Source organism: Drosophila takahashii, chromosome 3R (genome assembly GCF_030179915.1).
Source record: "Drosophila takahashii strain IR98-3 E-12201 chromosome 3R, DtakHiC1v2, whole genome shotgun sequence".
NCBI classification, from domain to species: Eukaryota; Metazoa; Arthropoda; class Insecta; order Diptera; family Drosophilidae; genus Drosophila; species Drosophila takahashii.
Window position 1 is genome coordinate 15,821,317 of NC_091681.1, and position 26,707 is coordinate 15,848,023.

At 39.9% G+C, this 26,707-nt stretch overlaps 2 protein-coding genes and 1 long non-coding RNA gene across 3 annotated transcripts; 2 read left to right on the plus strand and 1 right to left on the minus strand.

Moving 5' to 3' along the window:
* Positions 1 to 2,737: 2,737 nt before the first annotated feature.
* On the plus strand, positions 2,738 to 4,412 carry LOC108060185 (uncharacterized). The gene is made up of 3 exons (XM_017145762.2): positions 2,738 to 3,039; positions 3,790 to 3,950; positions 4,115 to 4,412. The coding sequence occupies exons 1-3, from the start codon at positions 2,940 to 2,942 to the stop codon at positions 4,175 to 4,177; spliced, it is 324 nt and encodes a 107-aa protein (XP_017001251.2). The 5' UTR covers positions 2,738 to 2,939; the 3' UTR covers positions 4,178 to 4,412.
* A 15,949-nt stretch (positions 4,413 to 20,361) lies between these two features.
* LOC108060189 (uncharacterized) lies at positions 20,362 to 21,168 on the plus strand. Its single transcript, XM_017145766.3, has 4 exons — positions 20,362 to 20,519; positions 20,687 to 20,805; positions 20,866 to 20,947; positions 21,007 to 21,168. The coding sequence occupies exons 1-4, from the start codon at positions 20,414 to 20,416 to the stop codon at positions 21,099 to 21,101; spliced, it is 402 nt and encodes a 133-aa protein (XP_017001255.2). The 5' UTR covers positions 20,362 to 20,413; the 3' UTR covers positions 21,102 to 21,168.
* A 482-nt stretch (positions 21,169 to 21,650) lies between these two features.
* Positions 21,651 to 23,614, minus strand: LOC138913632 (uncharacterized). Its single transcript, XR_011419439.1, has 3 exons — positions 22,558 to 23,614; positions 22,264 to 22,339; positions 21,651 to 21,820 (listed from the first exon to the last, which is right to left on the minus strand). It is a non-coding gene; the product is annotated as an uncharacterized lncRNA (long non-coding RNA).
* Positions 23,615 to 26,707: the final 3,093 nt, after the last annotated feature.

Genomic DNA, 26,707 nt, shown 5'->3' on the forward strand with positions numbered 1-26,707 from the left:
CAAAAACAAAAATCGATGGAAAGGAATGGGGAGCGTAGGAAACTTTATTGGCGTCTTCAAATTGTCAACTCGAAGTTCCGAAGTGTTTTATTTTATGCTTTGTTTCTCATATTTTCCGATGCCTTTTGTTGCCCAGCCCGTTGTTTTATCGCACATCTGTAAAAGGGCTACGCCGGCTCTCGGTTTCAGATTCGAATACAGCATACATATATGCATGCGCATATATGGACTCTATATGTCGGATGGGCAATGGTTATGGGGCCATTCAGCCGGAGTTGAAGTTGAAGTCTATGACGATGGCTTTTTATTATGCGCATTTCGGGTTTTTATGCTTCGGTTCCGGCATGTTTGTGTTTTCGTACACATATCTAAATATCGTACTTAAACGTTTACACATGTGATCGATGCGAGGGTGAGTGCAGAGCAGCAAATTGAAATGGTTGAAATGGGGGACCCCCTAACATTTAGCCAGCAGCGGACTCCAAGTGTCAATATTTTCTCTCGGGAAAGGGTTTTTAATGATGTGGCTGGTTTTATGAGCCATCAAATGGCTCTGTCAACACTTTGCCCTCAGTCAACGTTTTGCAATGCATTCGATAATGTTTCGATGTCCATTAAATCAATCATTATTTGTCTAACTTTATGCACTAAGCATGCATGTGTAATAAAAAAAAAATTAATCGTCTTGTTTAGAAATTATAAAACGGAAAGCTTTTGGTTATTGCAAAATATCCAAAATTCCTTAGAGTATTTTTTCTTTACTAAGAATTAATTGCATTTGAGAAAGTTATGGTTAATCAATTCAAAATTATTCATTGCATTTAACGAGATATAATAAACTAACAATAAAATATGTCAAAGAATATTTACGACTGGCGAGCACTAAAAAAATGTCAATAGGTGTGAGCAACTATTTTTAATGGCTAAATTAAATGATTTCTCCTTTATGACATAACTTTGGAAGCGCTGTGACCAGATTCTTGGAATCTCAAACAAAAAAACAAGATATTCAAAACGAAATTGCACCGCTGCTCTTGTCTCAGTGTTTTTTTGGAGTAGGGATGCAAAAACCAACTCCGAGAATTGGGAATACTTAAAATTCAAACGAAATAAAAACTTTTCTTTATGGCCGCAATTATAATTCGATAAAGCCGCAATCTTCCAGAACGCACGCGATGGGAGACCGAAGGCCAATTGGCATGACATTCAGATTCAGGTTCAGATTCGGAGGCGGCGGCCAAAAACTTTAACCTGGCCAAATGATACTTTTGAATGGGAGTTGCGTGCACCGCCTGTGTGTTGCGATTGCGTTGGGGATGCTGCGGGTATCAGCTACAAAAACTGCCGCCAAGTTCATAACGAGCAATACTTTTTTATTGGCTTTTTCCAGCGCCAAGAACCCCTAAGGCAACTAAAAAAATTTACATTTTTATTAAAATCTCCTCTTTTGGCAGGCGAACTATATACACACATGTGTGTGTGTATGTGTGCGGGACCATGGGCTGAATAAAATTGAATTCGACTGTGATTTTGGCCAGAATGGCAGAAGGGCAAGAGCCGGGCCAAGGCAAGCTCAACCTATAAGCCGGGCCAAAACAGCAAGTGAAGGCATAAATTGGTATTTATTGAACAATAGCAGCGCCCCGAGGATACTTAATTAGGAGTTTGTGCATTGTGCTTTCCAGCAGGGGTGAAATGCTCCCAGGTAAGCGGCTTACAAGCCGGTGGCTTACCTGTCTTGCCTGCCATCAATCACTGCTGAATATGGCTATTTTGACATATCTAGACAATCATAAGGAAAATACTTACACTGCCTAGAAAAATATTAATATGCTTGTTCCACAAATATTGCTAAACTGGAAAAAAATCAGACAATTTATAAGTTGACCTAGGTTTTAAAACTGATCGTAATTTGGATATAAGAAGACCAAAATCTATTCCATTTTTGTTAATAAATCTATTTTTATTTTTTTATAAATAAAAAGTATTAAGTATTTATTTCCTATTTTATTATTATTTTTATCTAATGCTAATTTATAATTAAAACTATAAGATAACAATTGGTTAAGTAAGTTATCAGCAAAAGGCTATAATCTCGATCAAGATAGTTTAGTTGGTGACTATTATTATTGTATTATATTTAATGGTTTTTATCTTTTATTTGGTATTTGGGATATATTTGGAATTTATTACTTTTATTAATTTTATTATCCCATATTTATTTCATTTCTTTCTGTGCAAATATTGGTGGTTTTCCAGCTGCAAAGATGAATAAAGACGGTGACTCTGGGGTTTTCGCTGCGAGCCCACAGCTGCTAGAATTCATTTCGAACTTTGCAATATAAATACATGTATATGTATAATAAATTTCCATTTGCCTTTGCTTTTGTTAGCGTTAACGTTTAACCCCACGCAACCCGGCAGGCGCCCGGCATAAGTTCAAACTGGTACGCGCCGCCTCAAACATGTGTTTATGGATTCTACGATGCTCTACTCCACAGAGCTGCCCCTTTTTCGGGGCGTGGGTGCGGAGTATCTGTGTGCTTTGTTTACATATTATGTACATATTTTTTGGCCTCTTGTTTTGCACGCCGTCGATAAGAGAGCGACCTCCTAACCCCCCTTTCCCCCGACATAGCCATCATCCACCCATTTTTTTCACTCGCTTATCAAAAGTTGCCCAAGCCCAAGCTGTTTACTTGAGCAACAATCTGCTGCCAGAACAGAGCCCCCCAGACCAGACTCGATTCCAGTTCGAGACCCAGTCCAAGACTCAGTCTGGATTCCACTCTCCAGCGCTTAAAGCTCTTAAGACTTTAACGCGACTTTAATATATAGCAGAGCATACAGATATATAGTACTGCCGCGCATCGTCATCTTTCCATCTTTCCCGGAAGAGTCTGCGGCGTAACAACTGCTTCCGAAATTGTAAATTCACAATGCGGCGCACATCTCGATTGATTCCGTTCAGTTTCGTCATCCTGCTCCTGGGGCTCCTCCTCCTCATCCTTCAGGTGCCATCAACATTCGGCCACACACGTAAGCCATTGATTATGGATATATGTATATCCATCCACACATGAAAAAACAGAATGTCTCTGTGATATTGTGATATCCCCCCATTGTTGCAAACAATACTTCTGTAAAATGATTTGCCGTTTTGATTGGCATTCGAGGAGAGCAATTTAGGACACAAATTTACAATCTTGACTTCGTAAATTGAGATGTTATAGCGAAATTAAAAAGTATTTATAATTACTCGGACTAAAAATTAAAGTAGAGCTGTTTAAAATTGGTTTAATTAAAATATCTTACATTTTTACTATTATAAATATTTTATTATTATTGTCAGAATAATCTGTATTTAAAATAAGTATTTCATATTTTCTATCCTTAACTCTAATTTATATTCCAACCCCGGTATACCTAAGTCTTAAAAACCGAATAAGCGAGTCCTTACTAATCGAAGGTATTATTCAAAAGCTCACACTTAACAATCCTGAAAAATTTACAAATATATATTTTTAGATAATTGACACATATTTATTGGCACGATTTATAATTTTATGATAAGAGATTTTAATTAACAAGAAATAATATTCTTTAGTTTCAAAAAGTATCCTATAAATATGACAAATTTAAAAAATTATAATACAAAGTAATACATTTATTTAAACAAATGTTAATGAACAAATGAATTAAATTCTCATTCCTAACTCCATTAATTTCATTAAACTCTTATCATCTTTTGATATTTTCTCACTGTGCCTGCCTGACCTTCTTCTGAAGTGGGGTCCAGCTGCCAGACGCCCGAGAAGAGCGAGGGCCGCTGTGTGCACTTCAGCTCCTGCCGCCTCGTCCTGCGGCACTATGCGATGTACAAGGAGCACATGCCGCCGGTGATAATGCGATTCCTGCAGAGGGCTCGCTGCAAGCCCAAAAACGAAGGCGTAAGTTGCGAATGCCCCATAAAAGTGTCTGGCAAAAACAATAACCCGTCGAACGGCTCTGATTCTAATGAAATTTCTCTTGTTCTTTTCGCTTCTTTTATTCTCATGTGGAATGCGTTGTATATATACATGATTCTCCCGTGGCAACATCAACGTCAACAAAGTATCATTTGTGCTGCGAACTCAAAGATGTGATTCCGGCGAACGCCAACTCCAAGCTGAAGTAAATCAACTTCAAAGTGCGTCGTCATGTGTTTGGTGCGTGTGGGCTTTGATCTGCTAAGTCTAAAATCAGTTGGTAGCTTTTTGTTTGGGCCCATAACCGAAATGTTATGGCCGGGGCCACATCGCATCGCCTGTAATTATAATGTGTACACGAATTATGTATTAAGTGCGCCTGCTTCTCCGTCTCGCCAGGCAACAGATGCTGAGACATAATAAAAATAAAAAGTTTAGCCTCAATCCTGACAGCTTTCCTCGCCCGAGAGTTGTGCCTTGCCTTGAGTTTGTTTTTGTGTGTTTGTTTTATTTAAAGCCGAGAACTCAGAACTGCCAAAAGCTAAAGCGCCTCTGAGTTGCGAAAATTCCTCTGGGACAACTGACGAAAATCAAAAGGGAATTTCAGCTCCATATTTACCAAGGGCCCTATTAAAAGCATAAATAAATTTAAACTTGCAATGCCCACACCTGCAGTCAGGTGTACACACAAAAAAAAGAGACGGGATCAAATTGATATGGGCATAGTAAATTTCTGGTATTAATACGCATGTCGTTTTTACCATGCAATACTGGTAAAATGGCGCTACATAGTGGGTGGAAAAAGACACACATTGCGAGCATATCAAATTGAGATGCCGCATAGTAACTCAAAATAGATACCAAATTGATTATCGTTTCATATTAATAATTTTGTTGGGTGTATAAATTCTTGAAATACATGGAGAGTTTATTCCAATTCGTTCGTTTTGATTCTGTCAAAAAGAAATATTCTTTGGACACCTAAAACTCTTTATTTAACCTGCCTAAACAGACGCCATTCCTTATTCATTTTAATATTGTTGCCCGAGTTTTATGTTGTCGCTTTGCTTGTTCAATGTTTAAATTTTCCCCTTTTGGCCAAAACAAGGGTTTCCATTACACAAAGCCGTCCAGTGCGGAGTGGAGTTCATTCCCTGTTATTTAATTTTGATTTATGCTCGTATCTGGTGTTGAAACATCCCTCGGCTTCTCTTCTCTTCTGCCTCCTGCCTTTTTGTGTGCTGACTTTAATGTGCCAGATTTTAAGTGACATTCGGGAGACGCTAAAAGGCCGTCTAAAAATCACGCAACATTAAGATGATTTATGCGGAATAATTTCAGTGTAAATGAGCCAGTCTCCGGGGCTGACCAGCAGTGGCTGCAAAGGAGTTGCTAGTGGGCTGGGTTTTTGGTCTGGCGATATGGAGTATGTAGCATGGAGCTCTGTAGTCTGGAGTTCTCTCTGGCTGGGGCGTTGAAAAGTAGACACCTTGTGCGCGCACGCTGCTCGAATTTCAAGCCGAGGCTCGAGGCTGCAGCTTAGTTTTTAGCTGATGTTGCTGTTGCTTTTGCTGTTGCTGCCTTCGTTGTTGCTGTTGCTGCAACATGAACGCCGCTGAAATTGCAGACAGCGGGCAGCAGATGATAAATGGCCTGGAAACACATTTGAGCTGCTGCAGCTCGCCTTCTGTAGCCGCTGATGCTGATCTATTAGACAAACGCACGCCCAAGGCGTCTGCACATCTCCTCTCCCGACCCCGCCCCCATTTTTCCTATTTATGGAAAGTTTACCCCGAGATAAAGCCAGAAAAACGGCAATTTCCATGATTATTTTTGTCGCTTTTAAACTAAAAATTTCTAGCTGTCAGAAATTAAATGGATATATACATAGCATCGCATCGCATCAGCAAACATGTTTAGGCCAAAGCAGCTGCACCACTCGCCGGCTTTAGTCTTTAGTCTTTAGTGTTTGGTCTTCAGACTTGGCTCTCTGCTGTGTGTTGTGTTTTGCTGTGTATTTGCATTGTTGTTGCTGTGGCTGCGGTGCAACAAATGTTGTTAACAAGCATATTTTGACAGCTCAACAAGATGTTGCAGATGCGCGAACAGCAACTATGGCTGCTGCTGCTGCTGCTGCAACAACGAGGCCATCTGCATATGCTGCCTGCGTTTTAGCTGCCATAAAGGGCAAAAAAAAAAAAAACAAAAGTAAGACAAACCATGGACTGTATGAGGGGGTGACTATGGGAAAGTTGTGGCTTTCTACTCTACATATGCCTTCTGCCACAGCAATTGAAGTTAGTGAGGCGCAGAGTCCATTGCATGCATATGTGCTGCTGCTGTTGCTGCTGTTCTCTGCTTCAAACTACTACTTCATGGCATAAAATGTGGAACATATTGTTTCTACTGCATGGCAGACTTGTTTTTAAAAACTATTTTGTGTGCATTTTATTAAACATTGCAGTGGATTTAATGAAACACACACAGATAGAAGAGAAGAGACAGCAATATAGAGATACAGAGAGGCTTCCACACACGGCCACATCTATTTGCTAATTGCATTTCGTTGTTTGTTGTTCTGCTCTGCGGCCACATACCTTTCACGCACACTGTTCCGGTTTCTACCCGCTTTCCACCTGTCACCTTGGTTAAATATCGCTTTGTTCCAACTGTCGCAACTGACACATCCGAATGTCTTGTCCTTGTCCTCACCGCATCGCATTGCCTGGCATCGCATTGCACATCGTGCGGCACATCACATCACATCAGTTCAGTTCGCATTGGAAAACTCGGGGAAATCCCGGGGAACATCGGGAGACTCGGGCCGACGGAGTTGCAGTCACTTCGCTTCGCGGCTTGTCTATCACCTGGCCAAGGAAAATGCAATTAACGAGCGCCATCAAAACGGCAAAAGCCTGCGAAATGAAAGGCAGCCAAACAAATGGCTGGCAGAGTGGCAAATTGCTTTACATATTTACATGCATGCCAAATGAGAGCGGTGAATGTGAGCTAGATGCGGCGAAATTTGCAATCTAACTGATTTCTTTAAGGTTAATGTCTTGTTTGTTTAAAAACCTAATTTTATACTTTCCTGGAAAGAGAAAAAATGTGGAAATATAAAATTGATATCAAAAATCACTTGCAATATAATAAACAAGGTAATAAATATCAAAAATCACAGCAAGAATCCCCGGAATTTAAAGAAAATATAAAACTATTTTATTGTTTATCAATTTCAATAACTGTAAGTTTTAATTATATTTAAAAATTTTAAAATCCCTGAAAATTTTTTTTAGAAATTTTAAGAAAATATTAAAATATTTTATTGGTTTACAATTTTAAAAAGTTTAAATTTTATATAAATTCTTAATTAGAAATGTTATTTTTTTAAGACAGTTGGTTTTACTGGTAAGTTATGTTTTCTTTGTTAGGTAAAATATAGGAAAATATACCTCAATTTCCCATCAATTTATTCTGAATAAAAAAACTCCTTTTGGGCTTTTCAATTCCGATTAGAATAGAATGTTCAATTATGTTGTCCCATACACTCAAACAATTATGTTCCCAATATCTCTTCACTTTGTGCATTTAGATACTTGAATTGGCTTGTGGGCCATTCCTTTTCCATTTGCTTTGTTGCAAATGCCTTCAATACTAAATGCGTAGAATGCCATCGAATTGACTCGGTTTGGTTGCAAATTGCTGAAAAATGCAGCTTAATGAACCGAACCTTGGGCTGACATGCACAAAATCCAGCAAGCAGGACAAAAAACACAAAAAAAAAGAAATATAAAAACGATGCCAGCATTTTCTGCCAATCACGAGAGGGCCACAAAAACGATGGAGAAGAAAGCAAAGCCAAATTGCAAGCAACCGCAAATTCAATAAATTTGAAAAGCAATTAATAACTGATTGACAAGTATTTATCTAGGAGGAAATGGAGGGTGGATGGGGCGGAGGAGAGAAGGATGCCGGACAAAAAAGCCGGAAACGGAAGTTGCAACAGCAAGGATGCAAAGAGCGGCGGCGGCAGCCATGTTGTCCGGGGGAAACCGAAACCGAAACCGGGCAAATAAGCGTAATACGTTGGCCAAACACCGAGCCAGAAAACAGAATCAGAAACAGCAACAATAGTCGAAACAGAAGCTGAAAATCGGGGCAGATAGAGCTGGAAAAAGCTGGCGGGAAATGAACCCGTGGGATCTGGCGGAAATTCAAAACCCAAAGTCAAATGGAACACAGCAATATAACGCAACGAATTGACGGAGACGAGATAAAAGAACAATCAACAATACGCCAGCCAGCAGCAACAGCAACAACAGCAGCAGCAGCAACATCAGGAGCAACATCAGCAACACCAGAAAGACAAAAAGCAGGCGAGAGTCCAACGGGCCAGAAGATGTAGCATAAAATGTAGCAAAACTTTGGAAAAATCATTAATAATGCTGGGGCAGGGCAATGGCATTGGTTTTCCTTTTCCGAAAGGACAAGCGCAAGGGCATGCAGCGCGAGGAGCTCTCGGCTTTCAGCTCACCAGCTCACAGCTCTCCGTCAATCAAAGCGCAAACAGAAACAAAATGAATGGCAAACAGTGGCGACTCGGACGCCGAACGTTGGCCAAGTGGCGATAGTGCACTGAGAGAAAAGTGTACAAGCTACATATGTCACTAAGAGCCAGTCAGAAAAAGATCCTAAAAGAAAGGATTTCATTTTAAACAAATATATCTTAAACATTGTAAGGCTAGTAAAATACAATTTTATCTTAATCAAATAGTTATCAAAAATAAAAAAATATATATAAATGTATATAAATTTAAGAAAATATAATGCCAATAAATATATTTTTTAAATGAATACAAATAACTTTAGATATTGACTAATGAAAATGTTTGACCACAAATATATGGATTTAGAATAACTTATGGTAGCAATTGAGGATTTTTCTAATCAATAACAAAAAAGCTATGTTTAAAAGCTTATAAATTAAATGGTAAGCCAAAATCGTTTTTTGTCGGCTTTTCTCGCATTTACCTCTTCTTTTTTCCGAGTGCCGACGTGGAGACAGGGCTAAATCCAACGGATGTCCATTGAAAAGGGGTCAGTAGTCAGGCTGGCTGGGCTAAGCGACTGTTTAGCTGCTTGTTTTGTTGCGGTCGGACGGCGATGGCCGAGCAGGCTGGCTAGAACAGGACATTCTGGCCCTCTGATGATGGTGATGAACAGGACGATGATGATGGCCAATGGCCCACCCGGCGAATGAGCAACGTGCTTTTCGCCAACCGAGGCGACAATGAACGCGATGATGACCCCGAACGTGGATGATAATAATGATAATCATGATGAGGAGACATTGAGCGAGCGATGTGGAACGGATGTGCAGTTGTTGTGGTCGCCAGCAAAGCAAAGAAAAGCACAATTATTCATTTGCACAATGTCACAAAAGTGTCAGGCGGCAAAAGGAGCAAAGGATTCTTTGGCCATTGCCTCGGGATCCGGTTCCCCGAGTTTCCCGAAGACAAAAGCGTTTGCGATAATGACGAACTGGGTGCATGATATATATTCTATCTATATATATATATGCAGTGGCATTATCCCATTCATTTAAGGGATAAGGCGAATCGGAAGCAAGATGGATAACCCCTGACTTGGTGAGTTTGCGGTGCATTCAAGTAATTAAGTGAGCAGAGAGAGGGAGCTAGTTTCTAGTCGAATCGAGCCGTTCCGAGCCGAAAGTGCATTAAAATTAATGCATTAGCAAGTGCAACATTGTTATCGGCCTGCACACATGAGCACACTCACTGGCGAATAACGCCTCACGTGGCCACACACGAGCGAGTCCTACCAATGTACGTATATTCGCAGCCCTAGGGCCCACATCCCCACCCTTAAACGCCACCCCCCTTGCATGCCCATATAACACTCACATATTACTTGTAGTAATTTCTCACGGAAATTCATAACCTTCCGCAACTATTCAGCATTTGTGTGGCATACTATGCCGCGCTCTTGTGTTGCTCGTGTATTTGTCGTCGCTGTCGTTCCACCGACGTCGTCGTCTACCCATTGGCCTACATCCGCGATTTTCGCACATGCCGACACATACTCGATATGCACACCCACACACCTACATATTGTATCTCAGTATCTCAGGAGCAGCCTTTATTTTCCCTTGAAATCAGCGCCAAAATCGCTTCGTGCTTTTTCGAACTCGAAAAGAGCGCATGCTCTTAAACTTGGCACTCTCTTAAATGTGGGCTCTCGCCACTTACGATATTCGCCGCTGTTACGCGAGAGAGAGAGCCAAGTTCGAAAATAGGTAGAAAATTCAAATGCTAAGGGAATAATGAGACGATCCATAATATTTTCAAAACATTTTCAACTGACTAGGCCATCTTACCCCCTTGAGTCGTAGGCTTATGTAAGCTTTTAGCTAAAAATTGGGCTGCTGTCATAAAGTTTCCTCTTACATTACATTTTATTTAATTTACATACCCAAAATATCTTCAATATTTTCCTTAAATATATGTAGCTATTTGGATATTTCCACCAAAAACCCACAACTAAACAGCTCTTAATTATGCACTCTTGAGAACCGCAACTTGAGTCGAGTTGAGTAATTTGCTGGCACAAAGTTTTGCCTTTGAAAAGCGGCTGTGGGGTGGGTAAATTAATTTTTGATTTTTTCCAGCCCCCCGTTTGAATATCAATTTCAGCATTATTTGTCGGACCAGTCGAGCACTTTTCCAACCTGATTTATGCCCCGATCCTGCCCACGTTTTAGCAGGCATTGGGCATCGAGCAATCGACATGTGGAATATGTAAATATTTGATGGACTTACTTTTTCTTGCCCACTCGCAGTAAATCGAAAATGGAAACCTTTCGCTGCGCTTATCTGACACAAATATATCATGAATTTCTTAATCAATGGCCAAGACGGGCTACCGGCGTTTCCCAAATGACCGACGACCGCCACGGGGGAAAACCAGATCCAGATATCAATCCCCACTATTGGTGCTAACCAGTTCGATTGGTTTAAGAGCTAAAGCCGCCGTCGTCGCACATTGACAATTTCAATTTCAATATTTCGAATAGCTATTGGTTTGTCGGATTTTGGATTTGTGTTTTCGGCTTGGGAAAAGGTAGTAGTCCCCCAGTGCACACGCCCACTAAATTAAGTGGCACTTAATAATCAAAATTACGCGTCGCCCAGATAAGCGGCAGTAGGTCAAACGGCGGCCGCCTTGGATTTGTGGCCATAGAGGGGGATTGGAAACGGAATCAGGGATTGGAATTGGAATTGGAATTGGTCTGGGTATTCGAATCGAGGAAAAACGCAGCTCGATGGATTCCCATTAATAAATTAAAACACGCCCGAGTGCCTAAGCGGCTTTCGCTGCGGCTTTTAGCCCCAGTTTCACCGCCCTTTTTCCCCCCTTCATTTTTTCCTACCCAATCCATTCCCTTTAGTTTTAAACGTTGCCCATTGAGCTTTGATTGCAATTAATATGCAGCTTCGGCTGTGGGATCGTTGTCAGCTCGAAATAAACGCCCGACTGAGTGCGATGTCTGCCATTCTTCAAGCGCCAGTCGCATGTGCAATTCATGAATTTCAATTAATTAATTAGGCCACACAAATCTGGCGGGGGATGCGGAATGGCGAACGGCAAACGGCGAATGCCGATGCCAGCTGACTGCAATCGAAGCTTCCAATCGAAATGTAGTCGCAGTCCTCTGCTGCTGCTGCTGCTGCTGCAATTTCTGTTGCAGCTGCTGCTTGACAAAGTAGCTGTTAGATTGCATCGCAATTTTGCCTGGAGAACCCCCAACCCCTAACCCTCCTCCTTGATGTCGCATGTACTTTGCATGCAACAGTTCGCTGCTTTTTCGCATACAAGTGACCCAATTACCGAGAGTGAGGGGAGAATTGGGTAGTGTGGAAATGGGAAATGCCAACTACCGACGAAGGACATTCGAGGGCTCCTCTCCATTCCACTCCACCCACAGCAGCAGGCTTCGTTACGGCTTGTTGATTTATGTAATTTAGATTGGATTTTGCGGCGGAGAAATTAATGCGTTGTAGATTAATGAGTGGCCGGGAGGAGGACATGGAGTCTGTGCCGAAGGTGGCCGGAGGATAAGGTCGCCGCCCATCAGGACCACATGACCGAAAGCGTCAAATCTCTTAAACCTTTTAGGCAACTCTTTAAAATTCGACTTGTGGGGGGCAAGGAGGCGGGACTCATTGTGAAGGCCAAAAGGAAAAAATCCTGTACAAGTCCCCAAATTGCCATAAAGTACGCACACACACCTTCGCATCCCACGAGTGACTGCGTGTGTTTGTGCGAAAGTTGCTTGTTGTTTCCGTGTTGTTGGCACTGTGTGAGCCTATTTTAATCTCATTAAAAATGTAGCAGAAGGGAAATGGGCTGCTGCTGCTGAGGCTGCTGCTTCTACTGATGGTGTTGGTTGGTTATGCGGCTTCAAGTTGTCTTTAAAATTGACTGAAAGCGAAAATCAGTGTAAACGCTTCGCTGGGCAGGCCAAAGACACAGTTGCCAGTTTCCAGTTGCCAAAGGACCTCCAGTCTCCAGTCGCCATCTTGGCTCCACGTGTATCCTTGGCTTAGTAAGTCGTACACATATATACACCGAGACAAAATGAGCATTTTGAAATAATAAAAAATATATAGAACATGTAAAGTACTGAAATATTTAAAAAAATTTTTAAAATAAATAAATATAAAAATATATTATATCAGACTGAATAATAAATGGTATGAAATTGAGATATCATATTAGGTAAAAGGCTTATCCATTTTTCGTATAAATTTTAAACGTATTTTAAGATAAACTGTTTAATAAATACTGTAAAAATGATAAATACGATACGGTTTTAAGTTTTTAAATTCCTTCTCTACGGATTAAAAACAAAAAGTTGTTGTTCAGTTATTATTGAAAAGTGTACTAGATTATGATGTCATAATTTTCTGGTTTAGTTTATGATATTAACTGTTTTTATTTTTTATCAAAGGCTTCTTAAATAATTTTCTTGTATTTTTACGTTGATTTGACATTTATAATTTGTAGTAATATTCCATTCTTCTCAGAAGACACATTTTACTTATAGTTATTTCTTCCACTTTTTTGTGCTCTGTAAATAGGTATTTATTTTATAAAATATGTTTTCCCCAGTGTATGCTCACCACATGTGGGTGGGTATGCGTGGGTGTGAGTGTGTGCGTGTTCCTGTTTGTGGGCTTCCACTTTATTTCGCGTTTATTATTTTACGCCTGCTTGGCAGCCGCCAAAAATGTAGGGAAACCGTCGGCAGACAGACAATGCGTCCTTGCCCCGCCCCTTTTACCTTTTACCTTTGGCCGCCCACTACCGCTGCGTGGCACCCCGGGAAATACCACCCCCTAATACCGCCCTAACCTTAGTTAACCTCACTCGGCGACCGCAGTGGTGTTGTGCTATTATGATTATTGCTCGTGGTTGTTGGGAGGCACGCGCATGCTTTGTTTTTATTTGGGCTCAATTCTCCTTGTTGATTCTTATTTTTTTTTACTCCACATTCATTCGCTTTATTTTTGTGTTCCTCTTTTTTTTTTTTTGCATACGGCCTGCTTGGGGTTTGTTATAAAATTTATGAAAAGAAAGCAAAATCAAAATTATAATAAAATCAGATTACAGCCTCTCAAAGAAGGTTGGGGAGTGGGGATTTTTGCTTAGCAGCCGTCCCCTTTTCCCCATCCCCGTTGTTGTTGTATTTTTGTTTTTATTATGCTTTTCAGTCAAAAAATTGTTTGCGCTTCATTTTATGAAAACATAAGCAATTTTTGATGCCGCCGCTGCTGCTGATGTGAAGTTGCTGATGTTTTTTTGCCTTTTTTTTTAGACACTGACACCAGCAACTTGGGCCGCGACATTTGCGCCACCGTTTTCTTCCGGTTTCCGGGGGCGTCTTCTTCCGCTTTTCGCGTTTTCCCAGCGGTGCGTTTAACAACGCTCCATTTTTATGCGCCAGACATGTGAAAGCTCTTCATTTCGGGGGCCCGAAAATAACAGAGGGGGCGAAAGTCGCTTTGACTCTTCAGCCAGAAAGTCCTGGCTGACTTACCTCGTCGTCATCCTGTCGCTGCCTTGGCGTTGATTTTATGGCATCTTTTTTTTCGCATCTCCATCTCTGTTATATTTTTTTTTTGGGTGCAGGTCGCCCAGGATTCGCGCCTCTGCCATCAAAAAAAAAAGAAGAAGGGACTTTATAAAATATATGTACTCGAGGGGTAGTCTGTTTTATTGCAATTACTTAAGATTTTACTGTCTGCGTTAATTGAGCATTGGATTACTTTATTTCGCGGCGACGGCAGCGGTGGCAGCCATGAAGATTGATTGCATTGTTCTCTCGGCTCTAGGAGTTGGCAGCATTAATCTAGCATTAATTATTATGTAATTGGTCACCGCAGCAAGGGCAAACAAAGGGATTTTAATTAAATTTTAACCATAAACCGACGCTGACGGGGGAAGTTGCTTTGATGTATGCAGCTTTAAATGCAAATCAAATATTTATTCCGCCCACATACTCGCACATCCTGGCATCCATTGTTTGAGCACGTCTATGTGTGCGTATGTGTGTGCCGTGTGTGTGTGTGTGTGCTTTGGCAAACAAAACAAAAATAATTGTAAATTCAATTTCATTATTAAATGTTCTTGTCCGCAGTTTTGTGTGTTTGTCTATTATCTCAACGCAACCAAATAGCCGCAGTCCCCTAGTTAAGCCTTTGGACCCATAGCCCATTTCCCATTTCCCACTTTCCCGTATTTTCCCCCATTTTCTATATAGAAAATGGTGTGAGTGTTTGCACGCAGTGTGTGCGGTTTCGATGTATATTTAAACAAATGCGGTTAATGTTCATATTTCATTTTAATCAGACCCACGGATATTGATATTGGCATCGTCTGTCCTGTATTTCTATTTGTGTGAATGCCAGTGTGCCTGCAACGCCTGTTAATGCGCATTTACGTGCCGCATTATGTATTTTTACGCACACACAGACACATTTGCTTTAGTTTGTCAAAAACAAACTTTCCCTAGTTCAACCACAAAACGGGCAACGCAACGCAACGCAACTCCACACAACGCACTGAAAACGCTGGAAAATGATTGTAAAATTTTACAACCGACAGCCAATTACCATAGCTTTTTATTTGATTTTGCACGGTTTAGCTTTTTGGTAACGAGTTGGATGTTGCCGCCAGCACTGCGGGCGATCCCATACCATACAAAACACCAGAACACCAAAAACACCAGAATACCAAAAAACACGGCCGAAAGCGCTCCACGTGCTCGATTTTTAAAGGGGAAGGAATGACGGATATTAAATTGGTTGAACAGCCAAAGGTTGAGCTTAATGCCGGGGAGGAAAACCACAAATTCATTGCAATCGATTGGGATGGCCTCGTTGAAAGATAGAAGTACTCATCCAAAATGATTGCAATCGGCGAATTTTCAAGGGGATATTTTGGATGTGTGAAAGCTTATATCAATCTTTATTATTTGCGATTTGATAATTATCCTGTCTATAATTCCGAAAATCTAAAATGGAAATTAAAATCTGAGAGAAAACCCCTTAGAGAAGGATTACTCAAAATTCATTATAAATATGTTGTAAATCGAAGTTTTAATATTATAAATTGAAATTGCAATATATAAACTTAATAGTACTTAGAATTAAAAAAAAAAATTATGATTTTTAACTAACCAATAAAATGTCCATTTTGAACTGTTGATGTTCGAATTAAACTGTTGAGTTCGTAATTAAATTCCCGATCGATTGACGTTAAAATCTGATACCTTTAATTTTTGCACGAGTTTTTTCAAAAAAAAAATGTAGACCTTTCTATTTGAAAGTGATGTGGATTGTTGATTGTGCTATTAGCTGGATACAACAATTGGATTTTTAGTTAAAACAACTAATTTAGGAGAAACTCAACGAAAAACATCGTCAAAACTTGTATTTCGTTTGAAAATAATATCTTTTAGATATTTGTTACCCTAATATACAGTAAGTATTTTGTTTTTTATATTACATTTTTTGAGTCAATCCCACAATAATTGAACCAACAATTTGGCTAAATCCAGATATTGGCATTACGGTCCCAAGCACCAGTAACTAGAACAACAGACACAATTGCACGCAAATTTCATTTGATTTCATTTCAATTGAACACAATTAAATTTTTGTGCACCACAATCAAGTGGCCTTTTGTAGTTGTAGTTGTCGTTTTTGCTGGTCAGACGAATAATGTTTTGTTGTTATTGATTTTCCGCCACGCCCTTGCCGGAGTCCATTCGTCCATGAGTCCACGATTCCAGGAGTCCGGGTTTTACGGGATTCCGGAGACGCACGTTTGTAGGTATTATTTATTTATGCATCGTTTGTCGGCGGCGGCTTTATTCCTTATTATTAATTTCCTTTTATTTCCATTTCCATTTCGGTCTGCATTTAAGCATATAGATAATGTATGGCTAGCCGGCTGAAACAAAATCCATTAATATCCTTTATCCCGCTGGCTATTTATGGCCGCAAATGAAAAGGCAGAAAGCAAATGTGAAAGCGATTGCATTAAGTTTTAAATACGCGAATTCATCTATTGGTCTGCTAATAAAATCATGAAATGTATTTGAGGTCAGCCAAGCGAACAATTTTGATTTTAATTGAAAAGAGTTTTTTTCTGTGTTCTATTTTTTTTAGCATGGTTTGGCTTATTGCTGCTGTCAACTTCCCCCCATGGAATAAAATGGAATGGAGTGGAATTCATCCCCTTTTGATTTCGGTGCACCCAGTGTTGCTTATATCCGGCTTGCGGCACGTTTCCGGTTGCCATTTGGCCCGGCTGCTAATTTCACAGTTTGGCATTTCGGATGCGAGAAAAGGGGGCCAAAAAGGGGGCCAAAACGGTTGGCCCGCAAACAATTAACTCCCACACCCACTCGATCCGAAAAGCGAAAGCTCTGCAATTCTGTGGTTAAGTATCATTTCTAATATTTTGTGTGACACCCGTGCGACACTTTGGCATTTTTAGACGGGGCGGGGTTGGAGCATGAGGTCTGAAATGGGTGCGTTTGTCGGGTTTTTAGCCAGGCTGCCAGCCGCATTGTTTATGGCTCACTCAAGAGTTTCAGAGCCAACCAGCAGCCAACCCCAGCAACATTTGAACAAAACCTGGCGCCACCGCCAAACACACAAAAACAAAAATATAAAGCCAAAAACAAAAACAAAACGAAGGAGCAGAAGCAAAACCCAACCATTGGGGCAAAAAGTTTTTAAGTGAAAATAGTCATTCAAATTTAATTAGTCCAAAACAAAGCCAAAACGTAATGAGCTTACGCTTAGGCTAGCAGAGGAATCAGGAGGGTATCTAATGGGATGGGTGTGGGCTTGAGGATGGGCTCCATCTCAATCTGAAATTGTGGTTATTGCACTCAGACCCACTCATTGTCCTTCTGCGATCTCCGAAAAGGGTGCCATCCTCCGACCAAAGGGGTCATGTGCGACACAATTACGGCAAAGGTGGAGCCGGAGTCAGCAGCGTTTTGCTGTCACATGCCACATGGCCGCAGAAACTCCCTGTTTGGCCACGCCCCCCCACCTACCCTCTTGCCATTCTACGCCCCCGTATCACCCACACATACTGCTACCGTCCTACCAGAAAACAGCGAAGCTGAGAGAGCAGGTCGACAACGGCAGCAGTTTCAAAATATTTTACGTAATATCATTGTTCGCACTCGTAACTAACTTTTGCCAACCCGCTCCATGCTGGCACAAAGGATACATCTCCACCTACGGCTTCAACCGAACCCTCTCTACAGAGTTCGTCCCCAAAACCCCGAATCGCCACCCCACCCAAAACCTTATAATACTTGCCAACTGTTTAGCGTGTGACGAAACTTGCACATTGCGAGGGGAATTTCACCAGTTTTAGGAACGGATTAATAATTTAAATCTTCTATGTCTTAGAAAAGCTGGATAATTAGATAATGAAATATTTGTAGGGAAATATAAAATTTGAGTACAAACCTTTTTTAAATATGTCAATTTTACCAAACGATATACGTATAAATACCAGAAACTTACCCTGCGCATATCGATTTGATCGTAGCGTGCTTTTTTTATGTGTACAAATATTAGTCCTTAAACACATTTGTATAAACAATGTGTATAATGTATAATCAATGTTCACAAATGTTTCTGTTAAATACAAGATAAAACGATTATTTTTCTTGATATAATTTGTAAAATGCAAATGCAATCTTGTAACACATAAATTGAAAGTGGAATAAAGGCAAATCAATTGTGCATTAGTATTGCTTTAGAGCTTGTTAATTTAAATATTATTTACCACAAATAATATGTATATTTAATTCAAAATAAAAGTAAAACATAAATACAAATTGGACAGAACGATTAGCACACATTTATTGGATTCAACTATTTAATATGTTAATAACACATAACACGAATCATGCCACAAGCTGCTTAAATTTCAAAGACTTGAACAAACAATGGTATAAAACAGCAGCACATGAGCCTGCATATTTGCATCTATATTTATGGAAAAATTCACTGAAATGAATTGCATTTCAATTTTTGTTTATTAGGAACAAATGAAAATACTGTATTGTGTAATGCGGCATAGAATGAATCTGCGAATGTATCTATAATTATGGAATATTTTCTGAAAGGCATATGATTTTTATTTCTATTTTCAGGCTTTCTATTTGATATCCCTATCCGCATATCTGGATTTTCATTTTCTATTTGGACAGCCCCCGCAAATGGTGGATGCCACATGCCTGTGTGCGACCAAGTCGCATCGCCGGATCGGATGGCTATATGGGGGATAAATGAGGTGTATCCTGGGTGGGTGGTTAAACGAAGGGGAGGGGGAGGAGCGAAAGGACCTGGTCTGGTCTAGGTCTGCGTTTTTGGCGCTGCCGCATATGATTCGTATCGCTGATACTATTTCTGGTCCAATGGCACAGTTAGTTTGCATCCTACGTGCCTGCTAATGTATGCTGGCTACCTTTCTACGTGTCCTCGTGCTCCAGGACTTTACTATACTATATAGTGGGTGTCAGGATGTCGGGGTGTATCAGTGTGTGTGTGCGGGCACATCCGTGTTAATATAAACGCATAACAGCATTTTTAGCTGTGAAATAGTTTTGCTGTTGCTCCACCCAGACCCTCAGACCGCCAGATCCTGGATCCCAGGGAACCAAAAATCCCGCCCCTCGAAAATCCCGGGGTCCATTGCCATTGTCCTGTACTCTCTGCCTTCCTGTAGGTGTAATTGTGGCCGTTGCCGGTTGCCGGTTGCCATTGTCGACCATGTGGTAGTTGTTTTTGCCACGGCGGTTGAGTGGGTGGGCGGGGGTTTTCTCTAAATTAATACATCACATGCACGCAAAAAGGACGAACAGGACGACCAGGACGACAACGAGGACGAGGACATGCATACAAGCTTAATTATGGGATTTAGCCGGGTTGTCTTCTTGGTGCGGTTTTAGTTTGGCTTTGGTTTTTGGTCTGGCCATCTAACTATCATATTTTGGGTCGCGTATAATTGGGATACATGCTGCAGATCTACCCGTAAATATTTTAATTTAGTTGGCTAAAAGAAGGATTCGGATGTGAGCTAGCATACCAGGAACTCCGATGGCTTTTGAAAACATTTCACGTGGCAATTTTTAATGGCATTTGTTGGCCTTTGGGTGCACTGACGAACACTGATGTACACTGATGGAAATTGTAATAGACACAGAGGGCTCACCCGAATTCGAATCCGGGGATCTGAACTACAGAAACAGATACCCATACGTGCCCGTGCTTCGTTAACGAATTCTCGGAGCTGTCATTACCATTAACATTTTGGCTTGGGCAAACATTTTAGCGTCGCACTCTCGAACTCATTTGCACTTTTGTTTGCATTGGATTTGGACACTGTCAGCGCCGGCGGCCAAAAACCATTGACATGACCACATTTGGGTATTTTCGTGTCGCTTCAGTTATTTGATTAGTTAACAGGTGGACGAAGTGGAAATGGAAATGGGAATGGAAGGGTTCAGGTGTTTGGACGGCGACACTGTGTTCACTTTCCACGCTTCAACGGCTAACTAAATGGGGAAAGTTTAATGCTGTAATTGATTGACATTATTTGCTTACTTTTACCCATGTCCATATTGAGGTGGGAAAATGTATCAAAGTCTCAGAAGGGGTCACCTTTTAGTATGGTAACTTGGTAACAATGTAGCAGTTGCTAGTGTTCCAGTAGATGTGATATTTTTCTTAAGTGCAAACCTTAACTGCCTTTAAATTTTACTTGATTACACATTTTCTTTTTGTGTCAAAATCTGTGTATCAACATTTTGATTATTAAATAGAATGTGCAAGAAGTTTCACATTTTAAAAAAATTGAATATTTGCACTAAATACAGGGCTTGCATTTTCTGGGCATGTATCAACATAGTCGTTGGAATCGCTTTTATTCGTGAGTAGACATTAAAAAATTGTGAAAGCCCGACTGGAATTTGATAATTTTAAATAAGTTTCGATAATAAGTTAAATCGTGAAACATTGAAATCATCAAATTCTAAGAAGGGTTATGGGAATTGTTGTTGTCAAAATTATTATTAAATCCAAAAAAATCGAACTTAGCTCTTATCATGGAGTTCGTAAAGCAGCAGAAGCTGCCACTTTCAGTGCTTGTGATTGGATGTATTTGTGGAGCAACATTTATTATATCTGGTTTCATGCTATTAATTGGTGTCTTAAAGGTTCACTTGATCCGTTAATTTTTATTTTAGAATATTATTACCTCCCTTCTTTTTATGCAGGGCTTTCGATGTTTGGTCTGCTCATCCTTAGTTTTCTGTGGCATAGGTATTTTCTTTACTCACTGGTTGATAATTCCTTTAGGTGAGTTCTATATTTCCAAATATATTTAAAATGTATATTTTTATTTTTCTATATTGCAGTCCTTTATTTTATTTTCTCTTTTGTTGTGTACAACTACTACCAAGTAGATATGTCGCCTGATGATCGCTATAGAGTGCCAAGACGCTTTTCATAAACTAAATAAAATCGAGTTTTATTGTTATATAGTTTTATTACAAGTAAATATAATCCTAGAGGAAATAAAAAATATTTTTCCACGTTTCCCATATTATTTTCCGAGCTCCTACACTCATAAAAAAAAATCGAAGAATTTCCTTAAAATCTAGAAAATTCTTTCTTGAATTTTTGCCAAAGGCGACCTCACCTTTGTTTCAAGAAATGGTTTTTTTGAAAGGCACCATTAAAACAAGAAAAAATATTTCTTGTTTTAAGAAATTAAATTTCTTAAAACAAGAAAGGGTTTTTTAGAAAGCCACCATAAAAACAAGAAAAAATATTTCTTAAAACAAGAAAGGCTATTCTTGTTTCAAAGGTGGTTTGTTTCTTGTTTCAAGAAATTAAATTTCTTAAAACAAGAAAGGGTTTTTTAGAAAGGCACCTTTTAAACAAGAAAAATTCTTTCTTGTTTAAATTTCCTTTCAAGAAATTTTATTTCTTGATTTAAGAAATAATATTTCTTAAAAGGAAGTTTTATATTAACACTGAAACCCTAAAAATAAAATGTAACTTGGTTTTTTCTTTTGCATATTATATTTATTTACATTTAAAACATTTAACACTTAACATTTAAACATTTTTAAATAACACATTTTTGACTCAAGAAAACATTATTATTACCCGGTCTGTTGAACTTCATATGACCTAAGGTGATCCATTTTCTTCGCCTTTCCTCATCTATAAAAAAAGAGTTATTGGGATATCAATGATTTGTTTTTAGATAAATAACTTTTTTGAAATAATGTAATGTTAATAATAGCCAAAATACAAACACGTTGGACAGACGACCGAGAGAGAGGAGCAAGACAGGTAGAAAATGAAGGGTTGAAAATCGAATTTCAGACAGAGAGAGAGGCACGGGAGAGACACGTACATACATACATATATATTTACATACAGTCCTTTGCGCGAAGGGAGACCGAATGTAAGCAGGGCAGATCGTGTCAGTTTTAAGAAGGTGAAGAGAGAAACGTCGCGACGCGTAGGTCAAGCGAGCGAGAGAGAGGAGCAGAATATGAAAGGGTTGAAAATCGGGTGTCAGATCGGGTGAGCCGCGTACATGCATAGATATTTACATGCATACATAAGTATGTCAAACAAATACAACATATTTTTCTTACCTTAGAAGGTTTTAAAACAAAATTACAGCTTCGACAAACAAATTATTTGGCTGATGCAACTGCAGGTATTTTCACTCTGAAAAATAAATAAAATGCGAGTAATAAGATAAAATTATTATAGAACTGTACACCCACAAATTTATGTACAAATGTATGTATGTACGTAGCTCTTAGCTAAAAAACAATTCACCTAAATTGGTATACGCTTGGTAAAGAGATTTGAAATGTATCCTTTAATTACATACATACAATTGTACGCCCGCTATACAAAAAATTATATACATATTTACATACCTTTGAATATTCGGAAAAAGGCTTCAGCTCTTATCCGCTTGAAAATCACGTCCATCACTCACGAATTTTTTTCACAACTGACGCTCGGGGGATCAGAGAAGTCGGTAGCCGGGTAGGCCCTTCGTCCCACTTCGTTTTTCTCATGGTACAATTATAGAAGGTAGTCTCGTCGGCTGCCTAACCGTTCGGCTTTTAGTCCGTTAACGTGCTTGAGCGATATCGCTGTCCCTTTTACTCGCACGACTGTCAGTATCGTTAACGGACTACATTTTGCCGACGAGACTACCTTGTATAGTTGTACCATGGTTTTTCTTGTCGTTAACATTCGGCAGCCGAAGGAAGTCAATGGCTACTTTCCTATATTCTAGGGTCATTTCATTCATATATTCAAAAGTGATTTTGTCCTTAAATACGTACAAAAATGTTTTGGCTGCGATGGCAAAACAAACATATGAGATTTTCATTTTTCTATTTTTAAGAAAAATTCTTTCTTGAATTTTTTCCATCAAGAAAGGTTTTCTGTATTCAAAGGAAAATTTTCTAATAACAAGAAATTTTTTTTCTATTTTCAAAGGTAGGCCGATTCAATGGCGAGATTTCCAAAATTTAGAAATTAATTTTTATGAGTGTAAGTTCCGAAGCCGGAAAATTGCCATCTCACAAACTCGTATTTATGATAGGAACTGGATAAGTTGGCATTAGCGGAGCTTTGGCCTGAATTGCAATCGCCTTTTTGGCCGCTTACAAAAATATTTATTCCGTTTGGGGGCCACCTTATCCCATAAGTATCTCTGTATCGCCGCCCGTGCAATCTACTCCAAATAACTGCAATAGTTTTATGGCTCATCATGTATTTTCTTTTTTTTTTTTGGGGAAGTCCCTTGGCGAGGGCGAGTTCAATGCTCCAATTTCTTTTTTTTTTCGTGGGGCCGCAAAACGGCTCAGTTGGCTTGCTATTTTGTTGTTTTATGCCGACTGCTCAATTTGCTGTGCTATATGCACTACCGGCCGGACCAACACCAGTTCATCACTTACACGCCAGGGTAATTTAAAACAAATGCCCCACCAAATCGCATTTGGCGTTGGCTCTACAAGTTTTTATTGCCGCTCTCGCATATGAAGCGGCAAATTTGTTCATCCACTACAATTTGGCATGCCATTTATATTGGTTCCATGTTAATGCCGGCGCCAAATCCCCGATTCGATCCATTCGTTCGTCCCAGAAGCCCACCAAACACCTACCGCATAGTCCTACTTTTGATCTAGTTGTTGCAGCAGTTGTTGATGCAGCTGTTGTATTTTTTAATAGACACATTAAAAAATAATTTAACAGACAGACACCGAGAGACACAGAAAGTCACACAGGCCGCTTCGTTTGCATCGTTTTGGCCGCTGCATTGAATAAATCATAAATCATTCCACTTTCGGCCAGAGAGCTGTGAAATAAAAATGCCCCGAAAACATGTGACGTGTATATATATATCGGTGGGTCGTTTCGGCCGTTTCTATTAAACGATACACGATGAGCAGCCAGGCAATTTGTCCAATTTTTCCACCTTCATCATCGCACTCCACTCACCGCCACTTTCTCCCACTTTCCGCAAAGTTTTTTTTCGCCGCGTGTGTGTTTACTTTTTACACATCATATTTTTTTATGCTAGTTGACTTCTGGACACTGCCGCGTCCTGTTTTTTATCCCCTTTGCTCCTTTTTTCGCACGGAGCCGAAAAGTTGTTGCCATGTACAAATTAATAAACGAGTAACTGACAAAAAGGTAATTTATTATTTTATACATATTTGACAAATTAATTTAATGACACTGCGCCGTCTCACACTCGCACATTAACGCACATGTCCCACCGGGCAGGATACCCCGAATCCTCTCGCTTGCTCCTCCCTTCCTCTGCTGCCACACATAATAATTTCTCATTTAATTTTTCAATTTTAAGCGTCATTTACACATGCCATGCCATGGCAGTGAAGCTCTGTCCAGATCCCCGATGCCGCGATTCCCCTTCGGGCCGCCGCTCTGTTTCGCTTGTTTTATTTTTTCCTTGATTCTTTTTTTTTTTTTTTTGTCAGCTTGTCGGACGGCTGCCTTTGTTTTTGCTCCTGCCATCGCGTTTGATTATACCCTGCCCATCGAGGGGCGTGTCCGACTCAAGCAGGCGGCTTGCACTTGTCAATCAAGGCGAACAGGACGAGTCAAAACAATTATTGAATCATTCATGCTCGAAGTACTAGTGCTTCGATTGGATCGGCATGTTCTGGGGCAGGCTTTCATGTCGGTAACGTATAAGCTATAGAAACATTTCTAATTACGGTAAGGTTATCATCTTCAAAGGTAGTATCTCAATATTTTTTTTAAATTTTTAATGTCACAGATTTTCAATTGAATTTTTTTAATTTTTTAAAAATATTTGAAGTGAGTTACGGTTTTTATAGTAATTTTAGCATACACCATTTCTACATTTTTACAATTTAACAATAATGGAAAAAAATTATAATTAAATACAATAAAATATAAAATAAAAATAACTTAAAGACAATACATTTTTTTTAATTCAACAGTTTCCCATAAAGTTTTAAATAATATAATTAATTATAATTAATTAAAATAAAATATTAAATAAAAATAACTTAAAGACAATAAGTTGTTTTTAATTCAACAGTTTCCCATAAAGTTTTAAATAATATTTAAATTACTCTTTTAAAGTTTTTCATACAGTCTTTAATATAATTGGAATATAATTAAATACCCCAAGTTCCATCCTGCTTGTATAAACTCCATTACACCTTTAAGACAAACAGAAGGGAACCTAAAAGGCTTACTAATTTCCACCGGTTTCATCGAGAGCATTTTTGTCTCGACTCCTTGACTTCCAATCGCTTTATATTGTTCTTTCATTTTTTATATTTGCATTAAAAGGTAATCATCGGGAGCAGCGTTGCAGCGTTGATGGCAAGCCTTGCAATTTTCGCACCGTTGTCGTATTTTGTATGACTGTCATTAAGTCGTCAGCGGGTTCAGTAACGAGGAGGACAATGCGGAGGGGGGTTGGGGTTGGGAGATGGAGATGGGAATGGGGATCGGAAAAGGACAGTGGACTGTGGACTGCAGACTGTGGAGTGGCAGGACGCAATCAGTTGCTCACTCAGTTGGCGACGCATCGGTTTAAATGACTCGTCATGCCCGCTGGCAATGGTGAGAAGGAGGAGGAGGAGGAGGAGGGGGCTGGTGTCGGGGTGTCCTGGCGTCCTGCTGTCGAGGTGGCGGCGGTGCCCCAAGGACACTGAGAGATACTGCTCGCGTTGCACTCGAATTGGTCTGAAGAGAGCTCGCACGTTAATGACACTAGAATCAGTTTTCATTAACGATATAACGACTGGCGACTGTCGACTGGCCACTCGAAATGGTTGGGTAAAAAAGCGAGGAAAAATCCAGGAGGGGAAAAAGCTGAGGGAACCGCATGCGTGCATTGCTCGCATATTTCTCTTGGCCGCGGCTGCTGCGGCGACTGCGGCATTGGCGCTGGCAATTAATAAAACACACACCTTCTGTGCGGCCCAAACTGCACTGCTCTTCAGTTCTACCACCCTTTTCCCCCTCCCGCTTTTGCACAGTGGTCTAAAGCGCTTATTTATGCAACGGCTGGCCTCGACATCACATCGACATCGACATTGCCATCGGCATCTGCAACTGAATCCGAATCCGAGTCTGCAACTGCTATTCTGCGACTCTGCGAGTGAAACTCTCACTCCGACTGGAAATTGAATTTAAAAAGCTCAAACGCTGCAAAATATTTCACACGCACACACACACACCGTGTGTTGGTTGTTGCTGAGATTTTTCGTATAAATCACATTTGCCAGCGAAAAAATATAAATAATATATATGTGTGCCTCCGTGTATGTGTGTCGCCTGCATAAATCTTTCAGTTTGGATTTTCACTTTGGCGGCATAAATTGACACTGGCTGACGACATCGCAGCCACATTTGAAAACCGCGCTTAAAAGCATGCTCGCTCGATCGCTTGTCCCCCTCGAAACGCGAAACGCGAAACTCGAAAAACTCTTGCATTGCAAATTGCGTTTTTTGTCAGCTTAAATAAAGCAACGCGCGCTGACAGTAAAAACTCATTTACGCGAA

Excerpts from the sequence above, each read along its gene's own strand:
- LOC108060189 (XM_017145766.3), top strand. The coding sequence starts at position 20,414 with ATGTGCAAGAAGTTTCACATTTTAAAAAAATTGAATATTTGCACTAAA. Across the intron at positions 20,520-20,686 it reads CGTTGGAATCGCTTTTATTC|CTCTTATCATGGAGTTCGTA; the intron begins GTGAGTAGACAT and ends AATCGAACTTAG. Across the intron at positions 20,948-21,006 it reads CTGGTTGATAATTCCTTTAG|TCCTTTATTTTATTTTCTCT; the intron begins GTGAGTTCTATA and ends TCTATATTGCAG.
- LOC108060185 (XM_017145762.2), top strand. The coding sequence starts at position 2,940 with ATGCGGCGCACATCTCGATTGATTCCGTTCAGTTTCGTCATCCTGCTC. Across the intron at positions 3,040-3,789 it reads ATCAACATTCGGCCACACAC|TGGGGTCCAGCTGCCAGACG; the intron begins GTAAGCCATTGA and ends CTTCTTCTGAAG. Across the intron at positions 3,951-4,114 it reads GCAAGCCCAAAAACGAAGGC|TATCATTTGTGCTGCGAACT; the intron begins GTAAGTTGCGAA and ends ACGTCAACAAAG.